Below are 23,387 nucleotides of genomic sequence, written 5' to 3'. Positions count from 1 at the left end.
GTGAATATAAGGTAGGATTTGGGAGGCATCAAAAAGGTCGATCCTAATTAAAGCCACTGCTGGAGTAAGTTGTTAAAAGGAAAGTCAAGGATCAATGAGAAGGGTGTCACTTAAAACACATTTGCTCTAGAAGTTATCATCTTTAAAGATCAGGTTATAGCTTTTAAAAAAAATTCAAAATACATTTTATTGATATCTTTTTTCCCCCCACATCTTCCTCTTTTTTGGTTTTAAAAAAGAAATCCCAAACATTAACAAAAGCAAATAAACAAAACCCCCTTCCACCCTATAACAAAGAGAAACAATTAAGTAAAAACATCTGTTATTGCGACAACATCTGAACACTGCCCTGGTGGTCCTCCACCTCCCCAGGAAGGGCCCTCGTACACATAATGGTCCAACAAAGTCCTGAAGTCAGACGACTCACTGAGGCTCACACAGAAGAGCTGCTACAAGGTTTGAGCTCTGGTCCTTCAATTCCAAATCCAGTGTTTTCTCTACTGTACCATGTGATGCCCTGTTTAAATATAACTAATTTAATAAACCGTTTTGTTTTTGATCATTATGGTCAATAAAATTCGTGGTTAAAATCTAGCTTTCAGGACCACATGATGAAAGCCTCCTGCCACTGGGTGGTAGTAAAACCATTTGTAGAAAAAATGTCTAAGGATACCACCATTCTTTTAAATATTTTAAATAAAAAACCTAAACATACAAAGCGCCAATAAACATCATACCTTTATTATAATAACTCAAGAAAATGCAAAGTGGAAAATTCCACAAATATAATAGTTTATATTGTTATCCAACTGCTCCAATCAAAAAATGTCACTATCAATGAATAATAATAAAGATAATGATGATGATGATAATAGTAAGGATAATAGCTAGCATTATGTAGTACCTCCTATGTACCTGGCACTGTGCTAAATGCTTTACAAATATTATCTCTTTTGATTCTCACAACAACTCTGAGAGGTAGGTGCTATTATTATTCTCAGTTTACAGTTTAGGAAACTGAGGCAAACTGAAGTTGAGTGACTTGCCCAAGGTCACACAGCTAATAAATGTCTGGGGCCAGATTTGAACTTTGATCTTTCTGACTCCAGGCCCAGAGCTTTAAGCCCTGCACCATCAAGCTGCCTATAACTAGTGACATTTTTCTTCTATCTGAAAAAATAAGAATAAATGCTGCTTTATATACTTTTTAGTTGACTTCTTGCATCACTGACAAACATTCTTATGTATCTGCTGTCTCAAAAAACAGGCCCTTATCTTACCAACCACGTTTCAGGGCATCTACCATAATCTCCACTTCTGCCATCTATACCTGGTAGCTCATTAATAGCCACTTAGAAGGGTAGTTCCGATCCATTCATTGGCATGAGAAAAAGCTACATTCTTTTTGCCCCTAAATTTAGTTTCTATAAAACCTGAGAACAGCTTAAACTTTTATTTTTAGATGAAACATGAGTTAAGCTGAGACTTTTCCAGTAAATCTCTATCTTTCTACCTGTCTCCCCCAATGTGTTCCATGTATGTATGTACATATATACGTATAAGATAGTGATTTTAGGCCATTACTTTTCAATGTACACTTTTTTTAAACCTTTCAAAAAAATTTCATTTCGAGAACGTGGCCTATATAGTTGGAACAATGCAATCCAACTATTTTTTTTTCATAAAGTCTGTTTTAATTTCATGCCACCATTCTTGCTGAATGAGAAGCAACACGGGAGAGTGGAAAAACATCTGACTGGGAGTAAGGAGAGGCTTGGCACCAGCTGTTATTAAATAGCAATCTGACGTTGGCCAAGTAACTTAACCTCTCTGGCCCTCAGTTTCTTTCTCTATGACTTAGAGGGAGGGGACTGGCCTAGATAATCACATACTCAAGTTAGATGATCTGAATGACTCACTCTCTAAGAAAACATTTGGAAAAACATTACTCTTTCATAAGTAGATAAAGCAATTAGAGTGCTATTGATATTTCCTCTCTTCTCTCTACTAAATTCACTCCCACTCTTCTGACCCGTTCCTTCTCATGACAGATGATCAGGTGTTAATAAAACATCCACCACATATGTTTTCTGATGACTGATGTCCCACAGAAGATTCCACTCACTGTGTTAAATTTTCCTCCCCTCTTCTATAGCAGCTACCATAGTAATTCTGCTGAACTCTCAAGCGTAACACTTTCAGGGGAAACTGCAAGAAGGGAGTTGCAGCCTGGGGGTCTCCCAAACTCCAATCACAGAATTCCTCTATTTCCCTCATCTTTGCACTGTTAGATGCAGCGTAGCTGTTAATACCTTGTACTTGGTGTTAGCAGGGATATTGGTTTTCCATCGGACTGTGTAGTACCGCGAGTCTGTGATCTTCTGGTGTTTTGGCAGTGAGTTGTCCGCCCATGTAATCCGTATGGTGTCATGGCTCAGTATGGAAGCCTGAACTCCCACCGGTGGCATCATAGGGGTGGGATCTGGCACTGGAGTGTATGGAGCATTAACAACAAATAAATCAACCTCAGAAGTATCTAGGAGATTGATGGGCAAAAAAGCAGTGCATTTTAATTTAAAAAAAAAGTGGCATTTAAAAGTAAACAAAAACAAAACAAAATAAAAAGGAAATGTAGGGTAATATAATGGAATGAAATGGAGAAAGAGAAAGAAAGAATCCAGGATTAATCAATAATATACAATTAATTTTTAACCACCCCCCCAAACTGTTCTTCAAGGCACAAAAACATGCAGAGAAATAAGCTCGGTGCTCAACAACACATCGTACACAAGTATATTAAAATGTTCTAATGAACCAAGATGTTTGTTAAAATGCCCTGTTCAGCTTTTCTTCTAATAAAGAAATGACTATTCCAGTGAGTGCTGTTGACCTTTCAGGATTTCAGAGTGTCATGATGTACCTGCTCCAGCCTATAACAGCCACTGAGCACATGTGAATCACTCTTGTACTAGACAAATAAAACCATCACCTCCCCTGAGATCTGGATGGAGCAAGTCCAGGGTAGAGGGGAAGAGCAGTTCCCCTAAGACCACCAATTCTGCTTCCAGCCCAGGTGCTACAGCATCCTTCAGGGGAGAAATCAATGTGGAAAAGGAGCCCCCCCCCCACCTTCTTTGATGTCACTAACCTAACTGCCACCAATGAGCCCTTGGGAGTGGCAGCATCTCCCAGACCACGGGTCTGGCTTCAAGCCCAGCCTGTGCAGCCATCACCTTGAGAAACAAGCCCTCTGCAAATTCAGCCTGGGAGCTGTTTCTAAGGGTGCTGCAGTCACAGCTGATAGAGACCCAGAAGAGAAAGGTCTAGCCACCAAAGTCCTTGGCATTGTCAAGTGATCCAACACAAGCAACTCATTTGATTTTATCAGTGGAAATGACGTTAAAGAAGAGGCATTACCATATTCCTGGTTGCTGTACCCTAAGGACCATGGGATGAAATGGAGAAATTCTAACTCATGGAGCTAAAACTTTCTATATATGTTGTCTCTTCTATTAGAATGTGAGCTCCTTTTCTATTTGTATCCCCAAGGATTAGAACAGTGCTTTGAACACAGTAAATGCGTGACAAATGTCTTTTTATTCATTCATTCAGTCAGTCAGTCAGTCTGGGCCTCCAAGCCATCATCATAAGTTCAAATCAGCTCTGACATGGCATCAGGCCTAGAACTCAGACTGATCTGCTGACTCTATGTAAGACTGTGGGATGTGTCAAATGTTCTGGTGGTGCTGCCTCAAAAATGGCACAATTCTGAAGAAATTATATCTATTCAAGGAATTCCCTATTATACTCCTTGAAATGGCTGATCTTAATCTTCTCCTTTTTTCTCAAGTTCCCCATGGCTCCCTCATGCCATAGTCATTTCAGCAGATGACCTTGCCTTCTACTTTACTAAGAAAAATGAGACCATCTGCTATGAGCAACCTTACTCCATATCTCAAAATGTGGATATTTTAAAATACCTTCAATATCTTTAAAATGAATGTTTTTTAACCTCATCCTCATTTCTCTACATAGGGAGACTATAAAGCCACTTGCTGTGGAAAACACAGCACTCAAGTCTGAGGAAAGGGCTGGTACGCCAGGTGGGTGAACAGCAGTGGCTTTGCTTCTGCTTTTATTCTAAGTCACTGATTCACATAACAAGCCAGAAAGGACAATGGGAATTTTCAACTCTAAGTTAGAAGACTCTTGGGACTTCTCTCTTGGCACCAAAAACCAAAGCTAAAAGAAAAGCCCTCCTCTTAGCAAGGAGGTACTCTTTCTAGCTTTTGTAAGCTGGGTGTGATAGGGGCTCATTGCCTCTGGCTATAATCCAGGAACAGTCAGCCTGCCTTCTTAATGGAGGCTTTCTGATTGATAGCCTGGAGGTGGCACTAAAGAGAGGAAGCCTGGAAGCTGGAAGCAGGGATAACTGCTCAATGGAGACCAATAGCATGCCAAGGCCATTGGAAATCAGAGAAGCCTCAGAGATAGAGAAAAGCAGGGAGAAACAGAGAGGAAATAACCAACAAGGAGCAGCTGAGAGGCCAGACAGTGCCCAGATACAGGCCTGGTGAGGGCATGGGCTGGAGAGACTAGCATGATGACCTCATCAGAAGACATCAGGGGCAGGAGATTTCCATCCATATATGGGTCTCCATGTGGGTCCACTCTTCTCACTCCTAGCATGTGTATTTGTGGGAGAGTATGCCTGAGGTTTGTAGGGGAAATGTTCCACTGCTACTTTTCCTTCCATTTTATTTCACAAATGCCTTTGCTTTGAACTAGTTGTGTTCTCTAGATCACTAACAAAAATAAACACATTGGTAGGGGCCTATGAGCTACAAATCATACTTGGGAATAAATCTCAGAGCAAAACGAACATGGGATAACTTTTTGAGGGCCACACTTGCAAGACAGGGATGCCCCAAATACTATACTTACATACTCACCCCCTCCCCCACCTACCAAATTATCCTTTGTTAACAAAGAAAAACAATGTAATCAAACTGCCTGACACAGTGCCTGTATGTGTCCCCTTCTGCCACCTACAGAACGTATCATCATCTGGTTTCTGGATTCAATATTGGTCATCGCTCTGAACTCATCATTCTGAGTTCAGTTGCCTTTTTGTGTTTTTATCTACATTATTGCAATGATGATGTGTGTGTTTCTCTTGGTTCTTCTTACTTTGCTCTGAATCTGGTCATACAAATCTTCTCATGTTTCCCTAAATTCTAAACCATGGTTTTTAATGAATGGTTTGGCATTACTGAATTACATTTATTTTACCACAGAGCTCACCTGTTCCTAACTGTTGGGCATCCAAGTTTTTACTTGAACAAAAGTGCTCCTGTGAACATTTTGTTATCTTTGGGAACACTTCTCTCTGTCTTTGGCTTTCCTGGGATGTAAGCCTAGCAGGGAGATATTGGGGTCACAGATTATGAACAGTTTGGTGGCTTTCCTCAACCTATTATCCATTCCACAACAAGAGGTGGGTGTGTGTGTGTGTGTGTGTGTGTGTGTGTGTGTGTGTGTGTGTGTGTATATGTCTATCTCAATCTCTAGAATGTAAGCTACTCAAGGGCAGGGAACTGTGTTGTCTCCATCTTCTTATCACCAACGTCTAGCATAGTGTTTTGTCCAATGAAGGTTCTTAATAAATGCCTGTTGAATTGAATGAAATTCTCTGGGACAGGTAAGATAACAACATATTCTCAGCCCCAAAGCATTTAGTAAGTACCTCCTACGTGCCAGGCATTGTGCTGGGAACAGAAGGAAAAACAAAAACAAAATCCTTGCTGCCAAGGAGCTCCCAGGTTAATGGAGGAGACAGTATGTAAACCACTAGGTACAGACAAGTTCTAGATAGAGTTGGGGGTGGTCTCAGAGGGAAGGCACTACATTAGCACTAAGGGGGATCAGGAAAGGCTTCTGGCAAAAAGGTGGAACTTTCGATGAGATCTGAAGGAAGCCAGGGAGGCCAGGAGGTAGAGACGGGATAGGGGACAGCCAGAGAAATGCCTGGAGTTAGGAGGCAGAGAGTTGGGTTCAAGGAAGAGCCAGGAGGTCAATGTTCCTGGAGTAGCTATAGCAATACTCATAATGGAGAATAATAATACAGAATAATCACACATTTGGAGGCCATCATTTATTGGAAACAATACCATGTTATGTAGTCAAACAGTATTATATGAGTATATACTCTGTAATTTATGAAATTTGAATGCAACATGACAAAAAGGAAACTGTGTACTAAGTCACGTTATGACAATGGACTATTTGGTAAATCCAGTATTTTTCAGGTCATTATTGCATCCATGTCAAAGGTCATATTGAGCATGGATATCTTGGCCTGTGTTGGCACCAGTACTTGCTATATGGGATTAGAACTTCAGGGGTTGAAATAGTTCTTCATAAAGCTCTTTGTGTTCCCAGAGACCAAACTTTTTGTATGCCAAAGTCTGAATGACAAAGGTCTACTGAGTCACTTACTTCCAGCTTTAAGTAACAGTTCAACACCTCACTTCAGGTACTTTTCACATAATGAGGATAAGAAGCATGGCAGAAGAATGCTTGAATTAAAAGTGATGCTTTTTACAGATGAGGAAACTGAGGCTCATAGCAGTTAAGTGACTTGCCCAGAGTCACAAAGCTATTAAGTGTCAGAGGCAGGAACTAAACCCAGGTCTTCTTGATTCCAAGGTCAAGCAGTTCTCTACCCATTATGCCAAGTTATCTATAGGAATGGATGTATCTTTTTTATTTCTGACTAAAAAATAGTAATCGTTAAGGTACATTATAGGGAAGAAACTTAAGTACCTACAAAAAGTACTAATGAAAATTGGTCTATCATAAAGACAAATGTGGTCAAATGAGTAATAACCACGAATTGACACTGGCTTGATTGTCTGAATTATATAAAGCATAAAAAAAGGAAGAGACATTATGAACAACCTTAGAAAAATACAATATATTTTCCACCAAGATGAAGAAATATGATCACAAAAATTCGGTTCTCCTGATTATGCATATTAAGGGGAACTAAATATACTATCTACCTATATTATAGATCAAAAATCACTTGAATGAATCCTAAAAGCCTGTTCATTTTCATTGACATAATGTATAAAGGATTTTTTCTAGACAACCAAAGAAAACAAATCCCTGAAAAGGAAATGTCCTAAAGATATATTTTCAAGATTATTTTCCCTCAATTCTTTAAGGACCCATGATTTCATCAGTGGGGGGGTATGCACCCTATCGATACAGACTACACTCCTCTTCACATTTTAGCAGGTGCCCAAGCTTTGGGATGACCTGTTGCTTTGAACCTAGCTGGGCTGGGCTCCTTGGATGACAGACATCTAGTTTGGCTCTGGGTCTCTACTGGAAGCCTGTCTTGCTCGGTAGGACCTATTAACATGATGACACAAGAGGGACACCCATCACCTACAAAGAATTTCTGTTCAATTCGCATCCATTCAGAAGCCCTCACTATGTGTAAGGTGTCCCAGATGTCAGGAATCTTTAGAGACAGAAATGACAGTTGCTGCCCTCATCCTGGGACTTATATAGCTCATACACAGAGAAATAAATCAAAGGTCATTTGTGCAGGGACAGAACATTGACCACTAGGTGAAATCAGGGAAGGTTTCACAGACCACATCAGACTTTAAAGACTTTGGGATCTCCCTTTATTCCAAAAGTTAAGCCAAGCCATTAAAACAACTTTTCCTACACTAATAGAATGTTTATTCACTTGAACTATAAGACATCATATTGTAAAGAAATACTATTTGACTGTAAATTTAGCTTCTTCTGATACCTGTTTTGTTCTGATAAAGTTTAAAGAAAGAAATATTGACTTACCCGAATGAGGTCTGGTAACTGCACTCTCATAGAGTGGGATGCCTTCACCCACATTATTAAATGCTTTCAGGGTGATCACGTAGTGGGAGCTTGGATCTAAAAGAAAAATCATTAATGAGAATTTAAAAACAACTTATCATTAAACTGTTAATCAGTCTGAGAGGATGACATTTATATGCACATATGCTTTTATCTATGTGTATGTCATTTCTCAGCCTGTACCTCTGAACATGCTCCTCCTTCAAGCCAGAATGCCCTCCTTCTTCTAATCTGTGTATTTCAGTCCTAAATAGCCCTCAAAGCTGAAAAGCTTCCTCAAACAGAAGAAAAATAGCATCTTCCATTTCTACCACACTTTTAAAAAGGGCTTTCCTTATCTGATGTTTCTCGTCCCCGAGCTATTGTCAGGATTCACCACCACATGGTCTAGCCCTTAAACCTTGTTTTAAGTGGGTTGATCTTGTTTCTGTGCCATTGCAGAACCTATATTGACTCTGTATGTATTAAGAGATGCACTCATTTCCCTCGATAGAACACAAGCTCCTTGAGGACAAGAATGACTTCCTTTTTGGTGACGCACCCCCTTGTGCTGAGCACTGAGCCTAGCTCACGGCAGTAACTGAAACCAAGTCCTCTTGGTTCCAAGGCCAATCAGCTCTCTACCCAGTATGCCATGCTACCTATAGGAATGAACGTATCTTCTTTACTGCGGACTGAAAACAAAGTGGCCCACGGCAGACAGTTAAATACTGGAGGACTGTTTTCAGAACTGCTTTCTTGGGAAGACGAGAAAATATTCCTTCTATTTTTGATGCACATAGAATTGATAAAGGTAATTGGATTGTTCACTATTTGGAAGTCTTCAGAAAAAAAAGTGTAAAAAAGTAAAAAATGAATGAAATATAAATGGATTTTAATCACAGCTTTGTTCAAGGTAGAAATTTAAGGATGGCAACTCTGAATCTTAAGTTTTTTAAAAGTAAGATATGTATTATTAACTTAATTTGGGAAATTAGAATTTGGCAAAGTACAAATGCTTATTTGAATTAGTGTACTTTCTTTTTAAAAATTATTTATTTTTAGTTTTCAACATTCACTTCCATAGGATTTTGAGTTCCAAATTTTCTCCCTATCTCTGCCCTTTCCTTCATCCCAAGATAGCCTGAATTCTGATCACCCCTTCCCCCAATTTACCCTCCCTTCTATCACTACACCCTTTCTCTTATCCCCTTCCCCTTCTATTTTCCTGTAGGGTAAGATAGATTTCTATACCCCATTGCCTGTGTATCTTTTTTCCCAGTTGCATGTAAAAACAATTTTTAACATTTGTTTTTTAAAACTTTGAGTTCCAGATTCTCTCCCTTCCTCCCTCCCCACCCACCCTCATTAAGAAGGTGAGCAATCATGCAAAACACTTCCATGATAGTCATGTTGAGAAAAACTAGCTACTTCCCTCCATCTTATTCTACCCCATTTATTCTATTCTCTCCTTTGACCTGGTCCCTCCTCAAAAGTGTTTGTTTCTGATTGCTCTCTCCCTTCTATCATTCCCCCTTTTATCCCTTTCCCCTCCTATTTTCCTGTAGGGTAAGACAGATTCCCGTACCCAATTGAGTGTGTATGTTATTCCCTTCTTAAGCCAAATCCAGTGAGAGTAAGGTTCACTCATTCCCTCTCACCTCCCCCCTCTTCCCTTCCACTGTAAAAGCTTTTCTTGACTCTTTTACATGAGATACTTTACCCCATTCTACCTCTCCCTTTCTCTTTCTCCCAGTACATTCCTCTCTCTCACCCCTTAATTTTATTTTTTAGACATCATCCCTTTATATTCAACTCACCCTGTCCCCTGTCTATGTATATTTCCTTCAACTACCCTAATAATGAGAAAGGTCTCATGAGTTAAAAATATCATCTTTCCATGTAGGAATATAAACAGTTCAACTTTAATAAATCCCTTATGATTTGTCTTTCCTGTTTACCTTTCCATACTTCTCTTCAGTCTTGTGTCTGAAAATCAATTTTTCTATTTAGCTTTGTCTTCTCAGGTATGCTTTAAATTCCTCTACATCACTCAATATCAATTTTCCCTTCGTGATTATATTCAGTTTTGCTGGGTAGGTGACTCTTAGATTTAATCCTAGCTCCTTTGACCTCAGGAATATCATTTTCTATTCAGCTCCAGTCTTTTCATCAAGAATGCTTAAAAGTCCTCTATTTCACTGAATGTGAACTTTTTTTTCCCTGAAAGATTATACTCAGTTTTGCTGGGTAGGTGATTCTTGGTTGTAATCCTATCTCCATTGCCCTCTGGAATATCACATTCCAAGACCTCTGGTCCATTAATGTAGAAGCTGCTAAATCTTGTGTTATTCTGATTGTGTTTCCACAATACTTGAATTGTTTCTTTCTGGCTGCTTGCAATATGTTCTCCTTGATCTGGGAACTCTGGAATTTGGCTATGATATTCCTAGGAGTATTCCTTTGGGGATTTCTTTCAGGAGGTGATAAGTGGATTCTTTCCATTTCTATTTTACCCTCTGGTTCTAGAATATCAGGGCAGTTTTCCTTGATAATTTCTTGAAAGATGATGTCTAGGTTATTTTTTTGATCATGGCTTTCAGGCAGTCTAATAATTATTAAATTATCTCTCCTGGATCTATTTTCCAGATCCACTGTTTTTCCAATGAGATATTTCACATTGTCTTCTATTTTTTCATTTTTTTGGTTTTATTTTATGTCTTGATTTCTCATATAGTCATTAGCTTCCATTTGCTTCATTCTAATTTTTAAGAAATTCTTTTCTTCAGTGAGCTTGTGGACCTCCTTTTCCATTTGGCCAATTCTGATTTTTAAGGCATTCTTCTCCTCATTGGCTTTTTGGACCTCTTCTGCCATTTGTTCTAGTCTATTTTTTAAGGTGTTATTTTCTTCAGTATTTTTTTGCCAAGCTGTTGACTCATTTTTCATGATTTTCCTGAATCACTTTCATTTCTCTTCCCAATTTTCCTTTACTTCTCTTACTTGATTTTCAAAATCCTTTTTGATCTCTTCCATGGCCTGAGACCAATTCATATTTTCCTTGGAGGCTTTGGATGTGAGCTTTGACTTTGTTGTCTTCCTCTGATTGTATGTTTTGATCTTCCTCGTCACCAAAGTAAGATTCTATGGTCTGAGTTTTTTTCCATCGTTTGCTCATTTTCCCAGACAATTACTTGACTTTTTAACTCTTTGTTAAGGACAGGCTCTGCATCCAGTGTGGAGGGCATATTGTCCCAGGCTTCAGGGGTTTTGTGTAGTTGTTTTCAGAGATTCTTCTAGGGATCTATAAGTTTTCAGTTCTTCCAAGGTGTATGATCAAAGGAGAGGTGTTTACTCGTCCCCTGGCTGGTGCTCTGGTCTGTGACCACAAGCACTCTTTTCTACCCTGAGAATGTGAGGAGGGTTTCCTCTTCACTGGTGCTACAAGCTCTGCTATGCCAGTGTTCCTCCTCGCTCCAAGCCTGCCACCCGGGACTGTGACCCAGATCCAATTATGGGCAAATCAACATAATCCTGTGTCAGTGCCAGCAAAGAGATCTCTGTAATGTCCTTCTGATCAGTTGTTTGATCCCCTTACCATTTGTGGGCTGAGATCTCCAGAAGCAGCTGTTGCTGCTGCCGCCATCACCACTCTAATGCTATGCTGGGGTTGGGGCTGGCCTGTGCTCCCCTCTCACCCAGGTCCAACAGACCTTTCCCACTGACTATCTGGATTGTCTTTGGTTGGAAATTATTTCATTCTGTCTTTTTGTGGGGTCTGCTGCTCTAGAATTTGTTTAGAGTAGTTTTTACAGGCATTTGGAAGGGTCTAGGGGAGCTCAAGTGAATACCTGCTTTTACTCCACCATCTTGGCTCCACCTCCCTCCCCCCCGAATTAGTATTGCAAATATTCCCACAATAGATGGTGGATCCAAGATAACACAGTAATAGGAAGAAGTACATTTGAGTCCTTCCCTATAACATCTCTAAGGAAATCTAGAAAACACATCAGATTGACTAGGAAATGTAAGAAAAAAAATCACAGTAAATAATTTTTCCAGCCAAGATCTACACAGGGAGATAGCAGAGAGGTCTGTGGATGCTAGGGACAGGAGTCCAGTTAGGACTGGCCATGCCAAATATTCTAGCATAGGAAGTGAAAGAGAAACAAGGTCTAATATGCCTGCAGGGGTCCCACCTTGCACATGTCATAGGAACAAATGTCAACTGGCAAATCTGTTGTTCACAACCCAGCTCTAGATCAAAGAGCCAGGATGGACTGAGAAGGGGGTCCCTAGGGCTGGTATTCCAGGGTGAGGAGCAGTAGTAGGCCTGAGGCTTTGCATGGAGCATGGAGAACGTTCAGAATCAAGCATCTTCTCAGTCTCAATTTCATCTCCTGCCCTATTTACAGCCTAAAGCAGAATAACCAGGAAATGGCTTCCAGGCCAAAAGCAAGTCTTCAGTTCTCTCATTTTGAACCAGCAGAACTTTCCAGCTGGCCAACAGTGGCTATGCCCAGAAGCAGTCTACTGGAATTCCAACAGTGGCAAGCCCACAGGTCTGTTGCTCAGACCAGAGGGACAGCGATCGAATTTTGCCCTTTATCAAAACACAATTGTGAGCACTGAAAGCCTGCAGGTCCTCAGCCTAAGCCGCTCCTGGAAAAATACAACATTTAGAAGCCCACACTAAAGTAGCAGTAAGACCAACTCAGGCATTAGCTCCAAAAGTACAGAAAGCCTGGCTCTAACACAAAGTCCAAAGTTAGGAAACAGGTTACAAGAAAGGACAAAAAAAGAATCCCATAATGATGATGATGGTAATAGCTAATATTTACATAGCTCCTACTGTGTGCTGGCACTGTGCTCAGCATGTTTTACAAATATTATCTCATTTGATCCTCACAACAACTGCAGGAGGTAGGTGCTATTATTATCATCCCAATTTTACAGGTAAAAAAACTGAGGCAAACAGAGGTTAAGTAACTTGCTCAGCATCACACAGTTAATAAGTGTCTACGGTCAAATCAAGACCTCTCATCAAAGACTTAGATCTTCCTGACTCCAGGCTCAGCACTCTATCCACTATACTACTACGCTGCTCATAAAAAGCTATTACGATGACATGGATACTCAAGACACAAACCTAAAATAGAATGACTTTAAAACAATTACAAGCAAAGTCTCAAAAGGAAAACACAATTCAGGCACAAGTTCAACTAGAATTCCTGGAAGAGACGAAGTAACAGTTTTTAAAAGAGTTAGAATATTTTTTTCTAAAAGACAAGTAGGGGACAATGGGAACAGAAATGAGCTATAGAACAAAGAATTGCAAAGGGAATTAATAGCTTGGCACAAGAGGCACAAAACACTGCCCAAGCAACAAACTCTCTGCAAATCAGAATGGACCAAATGGAAGCTAATGACTCCATGAGGCAACAAAAAATATTAAAACACTATCAAAAGTGGCAGTGAGGTGGCACACTGGATAGCATGCAGGCCCCAGTCAGGAGGACCCGAGTTCAAATGTGGTCTAAGACACTTGACACTTACTAGCCGTGTGACCCTAAGCAAGTCCCTTAACTCTGAATGCCTCAAAAAAAACAAAAAGAAAAAAAAACCCTACTATCAAAAGACTGGAAAAATAGAAAAAAATTTAAGGTATCTGATAGCAAAAACTGACCTGGAAAATAGACTGAGATGAAAAAATTTAAGAATCATCGAAGAGGGGGAAAGGGAGAGGAAGGATGGTAAGCAAGCAGAAGTTGAGTGGGTAACAGCTGAGCCCCCTTCTCATCTAAACTCTTCAGAGGGAAGAATAACATGTCCACAAAGCTGGGCACAGAAATCAATTTCACTCAACAAGGAAACAGAAGGGAAAGGAAGACAAGGGAATAAGAGGTGGTACAGATTAAGGAAGAAATTAGTCCTAAGTAAAACAAACTCTAAGGATGTACAAAAATACACATAGCAATGCTTTTTGTGTTGGCAAATAATCGGAAACTGAGGGGGTTTCCGTAAATTGGGAAATGACAGAAAAAGTTATGATATATGAATATAATGGAATACTACTGTACTATAAGAAATACTGAAAGGGATGGTTTTAGAGAAACCCGGAAAGACTTATATGAATGGATGCAGTGAGAAGTGACCAGAACCAGAACACTTTGTAGGATAATAATAATACTCTGAAAGACTTAGGGATTTTGATCAAAACAATGACCAACCCATGACTCCAGAGGACTTATGATGAAACATGCTGGTCATCCCCTGGTAGAAATGTAAAGGATTCAGAGTGCAGGCGAGACATACTCATTTGGTTATGGCCAATGTGGGAATTTGTTTTGCTTGACTAAGAATGTTTATAACAGGGGTTTTGTTTTCCTTTCTTCCTCAACTGGGGGAGGGATGAAGTGGGAGGCACAGAAGGTGGATTTTTGTTGACTGATTATATTTTAAAAGTTTAATAAAAACAAAAATAAGAAAACATTGCCACAATTCTCAAAAGTATTCTCTTCCATGGCATCTTCTTCCACTCTTCCCACTTACCTAGGTTCTCAATTGTATAGTAGCGCTGCTTGTAGTCCACTTTAATAGTCTGAGCATGCGGGCTGCCCAGTCCATAGCCGATGGCATAGCCTCTGACCACGATGTTCTGATTTTCTGGAGGAGTCCAGCTCACTACAATACTAGTAATAAGTGGGCGGACATGGAGAGAACTAGGCACTTCAGGAACACGAGTTTCTGTGCAAGAAAAGACAAAAGCAAGGTGTGATTGACCTTAGATTCAAACAGCTGGTAATGCTTAGCAACTACTCAAACTAGGTTTAGGCCCCTATTTCTCCATGTGCATTTCTAAGAGCAGGGTAAGAAGCCAGATGCTGGTATACAAGGAAGTAGGCACACTTGTAGTACTGTTTAATTCAGCCCACGGTTCTGTCTCATTGAGAGATGAAGAAAAAAAAAAGTAACAGTCAGCCAGCTGTCGTAAGCATTAATGCCAAAGTATTCTACTTGGCTGTAAAACATAGAGGATTTAAATATGACAGTAGAAACTGCAAGTCACAATAATGACTATCCCCCTGGAGTGTTACCTGTTATTTATTTTTTTTAAAGAGCAGAGTAGAGAAAAGCTAAATAAATAAATTTTCAATTATATGACTGGGACAATTTCCCCTGCTTCAACAGCAGTAAATGTTATCTAAGTGTTTTCTATTAAAACACTGATCTCTTTCTCTTTGTTTTTGATAAGACACCTCTTGTTGTTATGCTTCTGGGGATTTAACCACAGAGACCTTGCCATTCTTTTCCAGGAAAATTTTCCTAAAGGTTTTTTAAATAGTAGAAACTGCCTCACTGAATGCATTATGGCTATTCTGCCTCACCCCAAATGCAGGAGAGATAGCTCTCCTTTTGGAATGCCCTAAATTCCACTGTAAGAAGAAAGTAAGTTGTTTTAGCCTGGGTTGTTTTCCTTGGGAAATAATTAGCAATATAAGAAAATGGTCTAAAATAATGAAGAACAACTCATCAACGGGCATATACCAAAATAACTTTGCAGCAGGAATAAACGCAGCTCGTTCAATGTCTTCTAATAATTATTAGACTTTTATGTTTCAAGCAAATTGCTTTATCTAGAGATTAAATCTCTCCAATCTGTTCTCCAGCCTGATAGCTAACACTTAAATGAAAATACCTTCTGCATTTCTTTGTAAAATAAACCCAGTCATAATTTTGGTAATTGCCTTTATCCCCATGTCCAAATCTCCTAAAGGTGCTGTATAGATATTCATATAAGAAATAAGCTTTTCAAAGAACAAAATTCTAGTACTAGGTCACAGTTAGCAATAGAATCTAAGCAACGGACCTTAAAAGACCAAAATGCTATTGTAGCAATTTAGAGGATTTTTCTCTAAAAATCAGCTTCCTGATTTTTACCTTCTTTTTCCTTGCTAAAAAAGATTTTTTTTGCCATTTCATTTTTTACATTACTTAAATTTCCCCATTAGCTGCCCTTTCACTCCCAGAAAGCCATCTTTTATAACAATTTTTTAAAAAGAAAAATAGAAATAGAAAAAAAATCATATATTGAAAAAATTGACATCACACATAGTGTTCTAAACCTGTTCCTCTTTTTCCTTGCTAAGAAGTAAGGCAAAGTGTTTTCAGCATTTTATTTTCATTGCTATTATAATCCCCTTTTCACAGATGAAAAAAATTGAGGCTCATCAGACAGCAAAAGTGACATGTCAAGGGGAATATACACCCAGATCTTCTTTACCCCAAGGTCATCACACTAACCACCTTATTATGTTTTCTCTGTTTGTATTACTTTCTCAAATCAACAAGAACTTCAGTATAATAGAAAGGCTAACTATTTCAAGTTAAAAATAAAGCCAAGTATTCAAGTAAAATATTAAAAACAAAATGTTGAGGGGTAGTTTGCTATTGGTTTTCAGAATTTCTCACTTCATGTGCTGTAGTACATTGGAAAGTGTTAAGATTAGGATGCAGGAGACATAGGTTTGATTCCCACACTTAATCGACTATAATCTGGAACAAAACATATGATTACTTTGAGCCCTGGTTCCCTCATCTGTAAAATGGGGAAAATAACAGGAGCTGTACTTCTCTCCCAGAGGAGTCATAAGAAAAGTGCTTTATCTACCCTCTACCTTTTCCTCCCCTCCCCATTATTTTGTATCTCCGAAATTCCAATTGTTTATGTGTACGTGTGTGTATTAGTAGTAACTAAAAACATTTAAATGACTATACACAAGTCTTCTTGTGTTATAGTCTGAATAAACTTAGGATCTATGTTTTACATATGAGGAAAATTAGGCTCAGAGAGATTAAGTGAATTTCCAATGCCAGTCAGTAAGATCAGACCCCAGCTACTGCTTGGATTCTCGGGGCGATGCTCTTCCCACTGCACCCCAAGGCCTCTCAGGCACACATATCCTCATTTAGGCAGCACATACACCCCTGTGTCACTCACCTAAGTCACAGATCATTAGATCTGGAAGAAACCTCATACATCATCTGGTCCAGCTGCCACATTCTACAGACTGAAGCCCAGAGGGGTCAACTGACTTGCCTGAGGTCACACATCTAGAGGTTAACAGAGGCAGGGCTAGGTAGACAAGACTCATATAGAGAGTCAATTTTCAACAAATTCATGGAGCCTAGAGTTAGGGAGGAAGGGAATTTGGGACTAAGGGAAAGCCATGATTTAAACAAATGGGATCAGACGCAAATTTTACAACATCTACTTATACAAGACCTTGGTTCATAGCTGTTCTAAAGTACAGCATGTTTTCATGTTTATTTATTCTTGTTTTTTTCTGGTGTATACATTTAAAAAAATACTGTGGGATATACACTCCTACACCTCTGCTGAATAATTAGAAAGAACAACCAAATCAATTCACATTGATGTTTAAAAATTTCCACCAGATGATACACCGTGCCTTGTTTGTTCATTAATTTGGCTTTGTAATAAGCGCTGTAACAGGGGTACCCAGAACATGCTGCCCGCTAGCCTATTCATTAATACTTACCATCTAAGTCACTTTCAAATGTTTCTGCAGACATCCACTCCGTAGCTGGCCCCGTCCCATTGACAGTAAGTGCAGCCACTCGGAAGTTGTACTCAGTGCCCCGATCAAGACCTAGGGTTCATACAAGAAAACTTACATAGGAAAGAGAATAGTAAGAGAGAACAAATGGACTAACCGTTTCTCATTCTAAAAGCTTGTATTTTAAACTTAGTTTGATGGTAAGATCTTACTAATATTTCACTATTTTTCAGATAATAAAAGATTTTGGAAAGGGAGATCTTAAGGAAAACAAGTAGGATAATAATTTCTTTTTTTTAAATTTATTTTTTGAAGGCATTTGGAGTTAAGTGACTTACCCAGGGTCACACAGTTAGTAAGTGTCAAGTGTTTGGTCTGAGGCCGAATTTGAACTCAGGTCCTCCTGACTTCAGGGCCAGTGCTCTATCCACTCTGCCACCTACCTGCCCCAATAATTTCTAATCTTGAAAGCAGCTATTTCATATGTAAACTTAATGTGACAGACCTTGTCACATCTCACTCAATACCAAGATATATAGGCTACTGCTGTCTTGACAAAGTCTAGGTCAAAGTTGAGTCAATCTAATCCAACACATTTAGAATTGTAACCCAGGGGCAGAAACTGTAATGGGCAAGGCTCTCAGTAGAATGCATGACTAATTTTTCTAGGGCTTGGCGAATTTTAGAGATCATCCATTCACCTTCTTTTTACAAGTGAGGAAACTAAAAGCCCAGAGGACACCAAGGTCACAGAGTGAGTAAGTGGTTCAAACAGAACTCAAGGACAGAATCAAGCTGGCCCCAAAGATGCTCAGAGTTAGAATTGAACAGAATGTTTTCTTTCGGGTTCTCTAAGTTTTCTGCCAATTATACTTCTCCTATTAATTTTCCCAGGCCATATGGCATGCCTACAGGCGCCTACAGTAAATCAGTATCCTCTAAGAACAAAGCCCAGCTTGCCCAGCCAGCTGCAGCCCCCCACCCTACCCCCACCTCCAATTGGATTTCTAGTTTTCAATCTCCTTAACTCCAAATAGTTGTCTGAACTTTTCCCAGAACAGCAGGAAATGCCACAGATAGGAATGACTGAAGGCCACACATGGAGGAAGCGTCAAAACTAAGCTTTGAACCCAGGTGCTGTGACTTTCTGCGATAGTAAGTGGAGCTGACCAAATGCTGAACACAGAACCAGAACTCTTGAATTCTTACTCGGGCTCTGCTACATATCTGCCTTGTAATCATCTCCACTCATCTAGAAGACAACAGGATTGAACTGAATGATCTCCAACGTTCCTTCTGGCTATTTGATGAAGAAGCAAGTATATGAAGTACATATTTCAGAAAACCTATGTTCTGTCTTACAAGTATATTTGACTACACTTATTATTCCAAATATTAAAATGATTAGTTTTTTTGATGTGCACAGTCCATGAGGTATTTTAAATAAGGAATACGGAATATATTTAACATATTAAATATTTAATATACAATTATATAGCTGACATGTGCCCAACAGGAAAACCTCCATCGTCCAGAATGTTTAGGACACAGGACTAACTTGTTAACTGGCAGTGCCCCATAGAAAGAGCACTGGGTCAGGAGTAAAATGACCTGGATTCCAATTCTGGTTCTGCCTCTTACCACGTGTGTGACCCTGGAAAAGACACTTAAGTGTTGCTGGGAATTAGCTTCCTTCACTGAAATGAAAAGACTGGAGTAGATGACCTTTATGGTTCCTTTCTAGATCTAAATATTATGAATCTGGGACATTCAGAAAATTTCCAGATTACTGATGTCCCCCATCAGCCATTCTTCCTTCTTCGATTCTCACTCAAAAGCCTCTCACCTATACCTTTCTCCACTCCGGTTTTTGGATATTTACAAAAAACCTATCATCTTGTTATAGAATGTTCCTAATGTCCTTTTTATAAATGTTAATCCTTTTTAATGAAAACATTTATCTTTAAAATATTTTTCTTGACTATTTTATCTTTATATCATCCACATTTCCCAATGTTTGCCATACATCAAGCATCGGGGATGCAGATGCAACAGCAAAGAGGGTCCCTGTACTCCAGGAGCTCACATTCTAACAGAGACAGTAGGAAGTGGTAGACAGGGAAGAGCACTTTGGTCCAGAATGTTATTTGGAGAGTGAGTGAGGCCATACAAGGATATCTAACACCACAGGACGTACCTGGGAGGCATATTTCTAGGAACAGTGGTAGCATTTGTTTGCTCGTGGTCCTAAGAAGAGAGTTGTGGAGGAAGGAGAAGGTGAGGCTGCTATTGAAGTAGTTGGGGAGTAGGGATGGAAGTGAAGCGTGGCTAGGATCTACCTGAAATAGCGGGCCAAGTGAAGCTGTCGGCAATGAGGATGGAGGGGGTGGGGGGCACAGCTAAAGCTCCAGAGAGAAAAGGGCTAAAACCTCTAGGTCACAGTTTCTGGACCAGGGAGCAGAGCAGTTGGTGATAGGATGGCTTTTCCTGGCTTACTCGAGACAAGTCGTATCCTATCAAGGCTCATTAATATCTAGATGAGATATTTACTTCATGATATCAAGATTTCCTAGTTTACTTAGTCAATATAATTCACATTCTGCAACTTCCTAAGTAAAGTCCTCTGAGGATTCAAGCATTCTCCATATTCTTCTTCCTGAACTTTGTGGACATTCTTGTTACCTTGTCCAGAGTTACCAGTTGGCAGAAAGCATCTCTTCCTCTAGTGGCCTTTCATTCAGAACTTGTGGATGCTCATCAGTCAGACTCTCCTGGGCCCTGTTCTCCTTCAACTCCCTGCTAGGCTGCCATGGTACAGACGTTCTTCCTTAGCCTTCCTTTTCTGAGTCACATGTTCCTGCTCTTCAGCATCCTGACACAGATTTGGATTCTTATCTGCTTTCAGGATATATTTCTACTTCTTTGCTTTCCTCTTGAAGCATTTATTTCATTCTTTTAAGGAACAACTCATTCTTCCTGACAATCTGGAAAGTAAAGAAGCATTCTTCTACTCATCCAGATGAAACCAATTATGTGTTCTGGATTCAGGCACTCACTGGAAGACACACAATCTACCCTATTGGACAGACTGCTGCAATAGCCTCCTCACTGGTGTCTCTACTTCACATTTCTTTTCTCCAGTCCATCTTCCACACAGCTGCCAAAGTCACATTCCTAAAGCAAAGATCTGACCATGTCACTTCTTGGCTGAGTAAACTCCATGGCATCCTGTTGCCTTTTGATCAGGGGCAAACTCCCCTGATTGGCTTTCCAGTCTATTAAACTGGCTTGACTGCATTTCTTTACCTTTAAGACTACCTCCCCTGCCTGGAATGCACTCTCTTCTGGTCTATGGTCTCTGCCTCTGAATTCCCTTCAAAGCATACTTCAAGCACACCTTTTCCAGACACTGGTCACCTCCCTGCCTCATCCCTCTAACTTTCTGGGACTGGTCCTCAGGTCCACTGAACTCCAGGACCTTCTTCACCAATGCAGATTACTATTAATGTATTAGTGGCCTTACAAAGTGGGCTGGGCCCTGACAAGCTCCATAACCTGCCCAGGGGCCCCCAGGATGTCAGAACCAGACTCCAAGGCTGGCCCTCTGTCATAAGGTTATGTCTGGTTGCATTCTTCATCCCTAGATTTGCTGTGTGTATACTTCTATGTTTATAGGTTGTCTCCCACAATAGAATGTAGGATTGCTGAGGGCAGAAACAGTTTCTGCCTGGTTTCTGTATTCCGAATGCCTTGCTAATGCTTGCTAATTAATTCTCCTCACCCTAAAACAACCTGTTTCTCCCATCTGTTCACTGGCCTCTGGACCCCTAAGGAGGCTTTTTGTATGCAGGCTCCTCGGCTACGCTGCCCCCAGTTTCATCCATTTCCAAGTTCCATTTTTACTTCTCAGATCACTCAGTTACTATCAGAATCCTCCCAGTGCCCTAACAAACCTGCTGAAGAAACTAAAATTCCCAGATAGTTTTTATCTCTTCCCTTCTCTTTATTAACGTTGGCTGCTCTTATCCTGACGCTTCCCTGCACGCCATCTTCTGTCCTTGTCCCTCTAGGCTTTTAAAGCAGGTTTTCCTGCTATCTGTCAAGGTACAGACTGATTTGCCATTGGCTCCTGTAAAGACCATGATGCAAACAGCAGACATACCTAGTTGTCACTTTTAAGTTCTTTGAAGAAATCTAAATTTTTACCTGCTCCTGTTTCTTCCTTTCTCCTCATTTGTTCTGTCTGAGCTTGCATCTTTACGTCACCTATTTCTTCTAGTACAGACCTTCCCAGGACTTCTAGGACTTAACCTTTTCACTCTCATCTGTTTCAATAATTTAAACTTTTACATTTACTGCTACATGTCTACCAATATAAATGTAAAGATATTAATAAATCTCAAAGGGAAAAATATTTACCTACAAAATAAGGTAACTGATGTCACTGCCAAACACTGTATCTGGATAATCTACACTAATCTAAAATGCTTAATAAATATGCTACCAAAAGTTCCTCCACAATTTTATGCCTAGAAGGCTAATTAAGACCTGCAAGAAATAAGTGTAAAAAAAAACCTTTAATGTTTTTCCTTACTGTAAAAAGTGGATGGCTGTGAATTCATACTTTTATAATAGATAGAGCTGTGGATTTTTGTTTTGAAAATTAATTCCTCAAAGTAAAAAAGAACTTCTGCTTGTATTAAGGAAAACTAATAGGACCTAAAAAATTCAGCTATTACTTTATACTTCAGGTTTATTTTTTTAAAATAAATTTGGATTTTCAACTTTTGTTCTTACATCATATACATTTGTCACTGAATCCTTCTTTTCCATACTCTTCCCAGAAAGACACTGAATATAATAACAAAAAAAAAGAAGAGAAAAGAAAGAAAAAACTGTTTTACACATAAAAACATTTGAGGTTCTAGTTCGTATTCCACACCAATTGTTCCTGACTTCTGTGAAGGAGCGTGGCACGTGTCCTCGTAGGTCTCTTCTTTGGAGTCAAGTTTGGTGAACACAATTTTGCATCATGCAGATTCAGCAGTCTTGGTGTCATTCTTCCTGTCTGCACTGTTGTAGTTATTGTGTACACTGTTTTTCTGACACAGCTGCTTAATTCTGCGTCTGTCCCTGAAGCCTCTACCGTGGTTTGTGCTGTATTCTTCGTGTTGTTTCCTGCAGCATGGTAACTCATGCCCCGCAAGTTTTCTGGCCACTCCATGATCAATGGACATCTCTGTTTCCAATTGTTTGCTACTATGAAAAGGATTGCTATAAATATTTTGTGGCATATACAGTCTTTCTAGCAGTGGAATCTTGGGATTCCAATAGACATTTCAGTCACTTTCTTGGTATAATTCTAAATTAAGCAGTTTCTTTTAAAAAGAAAGTTCCCATCTAACTGCACCTCATAAAAATTATGTCTATATTTTTTAGGAGACATACATGTCTTTGATTTCTTTTCTTTCTTTCTTTTTTTTTTTTTGCTTTTTTGGTGAGGCAATCGTGGTTAAGTGACTTGCCCAGGGTCACACAGTTAGCAAGTGTCTAAAGCCGGATTTGAACTCAGGTCCTCCTGACTCCAAGGCCGGAGCTCTATCTATTGTGCCACCTAGCTGCCTTTTGCCTTTGGTTTCTTAGGACTTACTTATCCTTACATCTAATTTGTTCCTCATGCATTTAATTATTCTACTGACTGCCCTTCAAGAAAGCCTTAAAAATGGAAGTCCTAACTACGTGTGTAGGAGAGTCTAAGCCTAGTTCCTGATGATGGCGGCACTCCATATTGGCTCAGAAACTGATCCCAAGCACTATCTGTGTGCTGCCTTTGGCTATCAAGATCTTGAAAGACAGCTGTGGGAGTCATACCTGCTGCAACTTGGGTCAATATGCTGAAACCTATTTACTCCT

General features: G+C 39.7%; 1 protein-coding gene across 1 annotated transcript in view; it reads right to left on the bottom strand.

Moving 5' to 3' along the window:
- NEO1 (neogenin 1) overlaps positions 1-23,387 on the bottom strand; it is a 292,148-nt gene that overhangs the window by 40,007 nt on the left and 228,754 nt on the right. The window contains exons 17-20 of the mRNA XM_027847412.1: positions 17,457-17,567; positions 14,446-14,640; positions 7,876-7,971; positions 2,313-2,488 (exon numbers count right to left, since the gene is read on the bottom strand). Of these exons, the coding sequence (XP_027703213.1) occupies positions 2,313-2,488; positions 7,876-7,971; positions 14,446-14,640; positions 17,457-17,567 (578 nt within the window). The remainder of the gene's footprint in view (positions 1-2,312; positions 2,489-7,875; positions 7,972-14,445; positions 14,641-17,456; positions 17,568-23,387) is intronic.

This window comes from Vombatus ursinus, unplaced genomic scaffold (assembly GCF_900497805.2).
Source record: "Vombatus ursinus unplaced genomic scaffold, bare-nosed wombat genome assembly UNPS02015404.1, whole genome shotgun sequence".
NCBI lineage: Eukaryota > Metazoa > Chordata > Mammalia > Diprotodontia > Vombatidae > Vombatus > Vombatus ursinus.
Note: the sequence above shows the minus strand (reverse complement) of the source record. Positions and strands in the feature narration are given on the sequence as shown.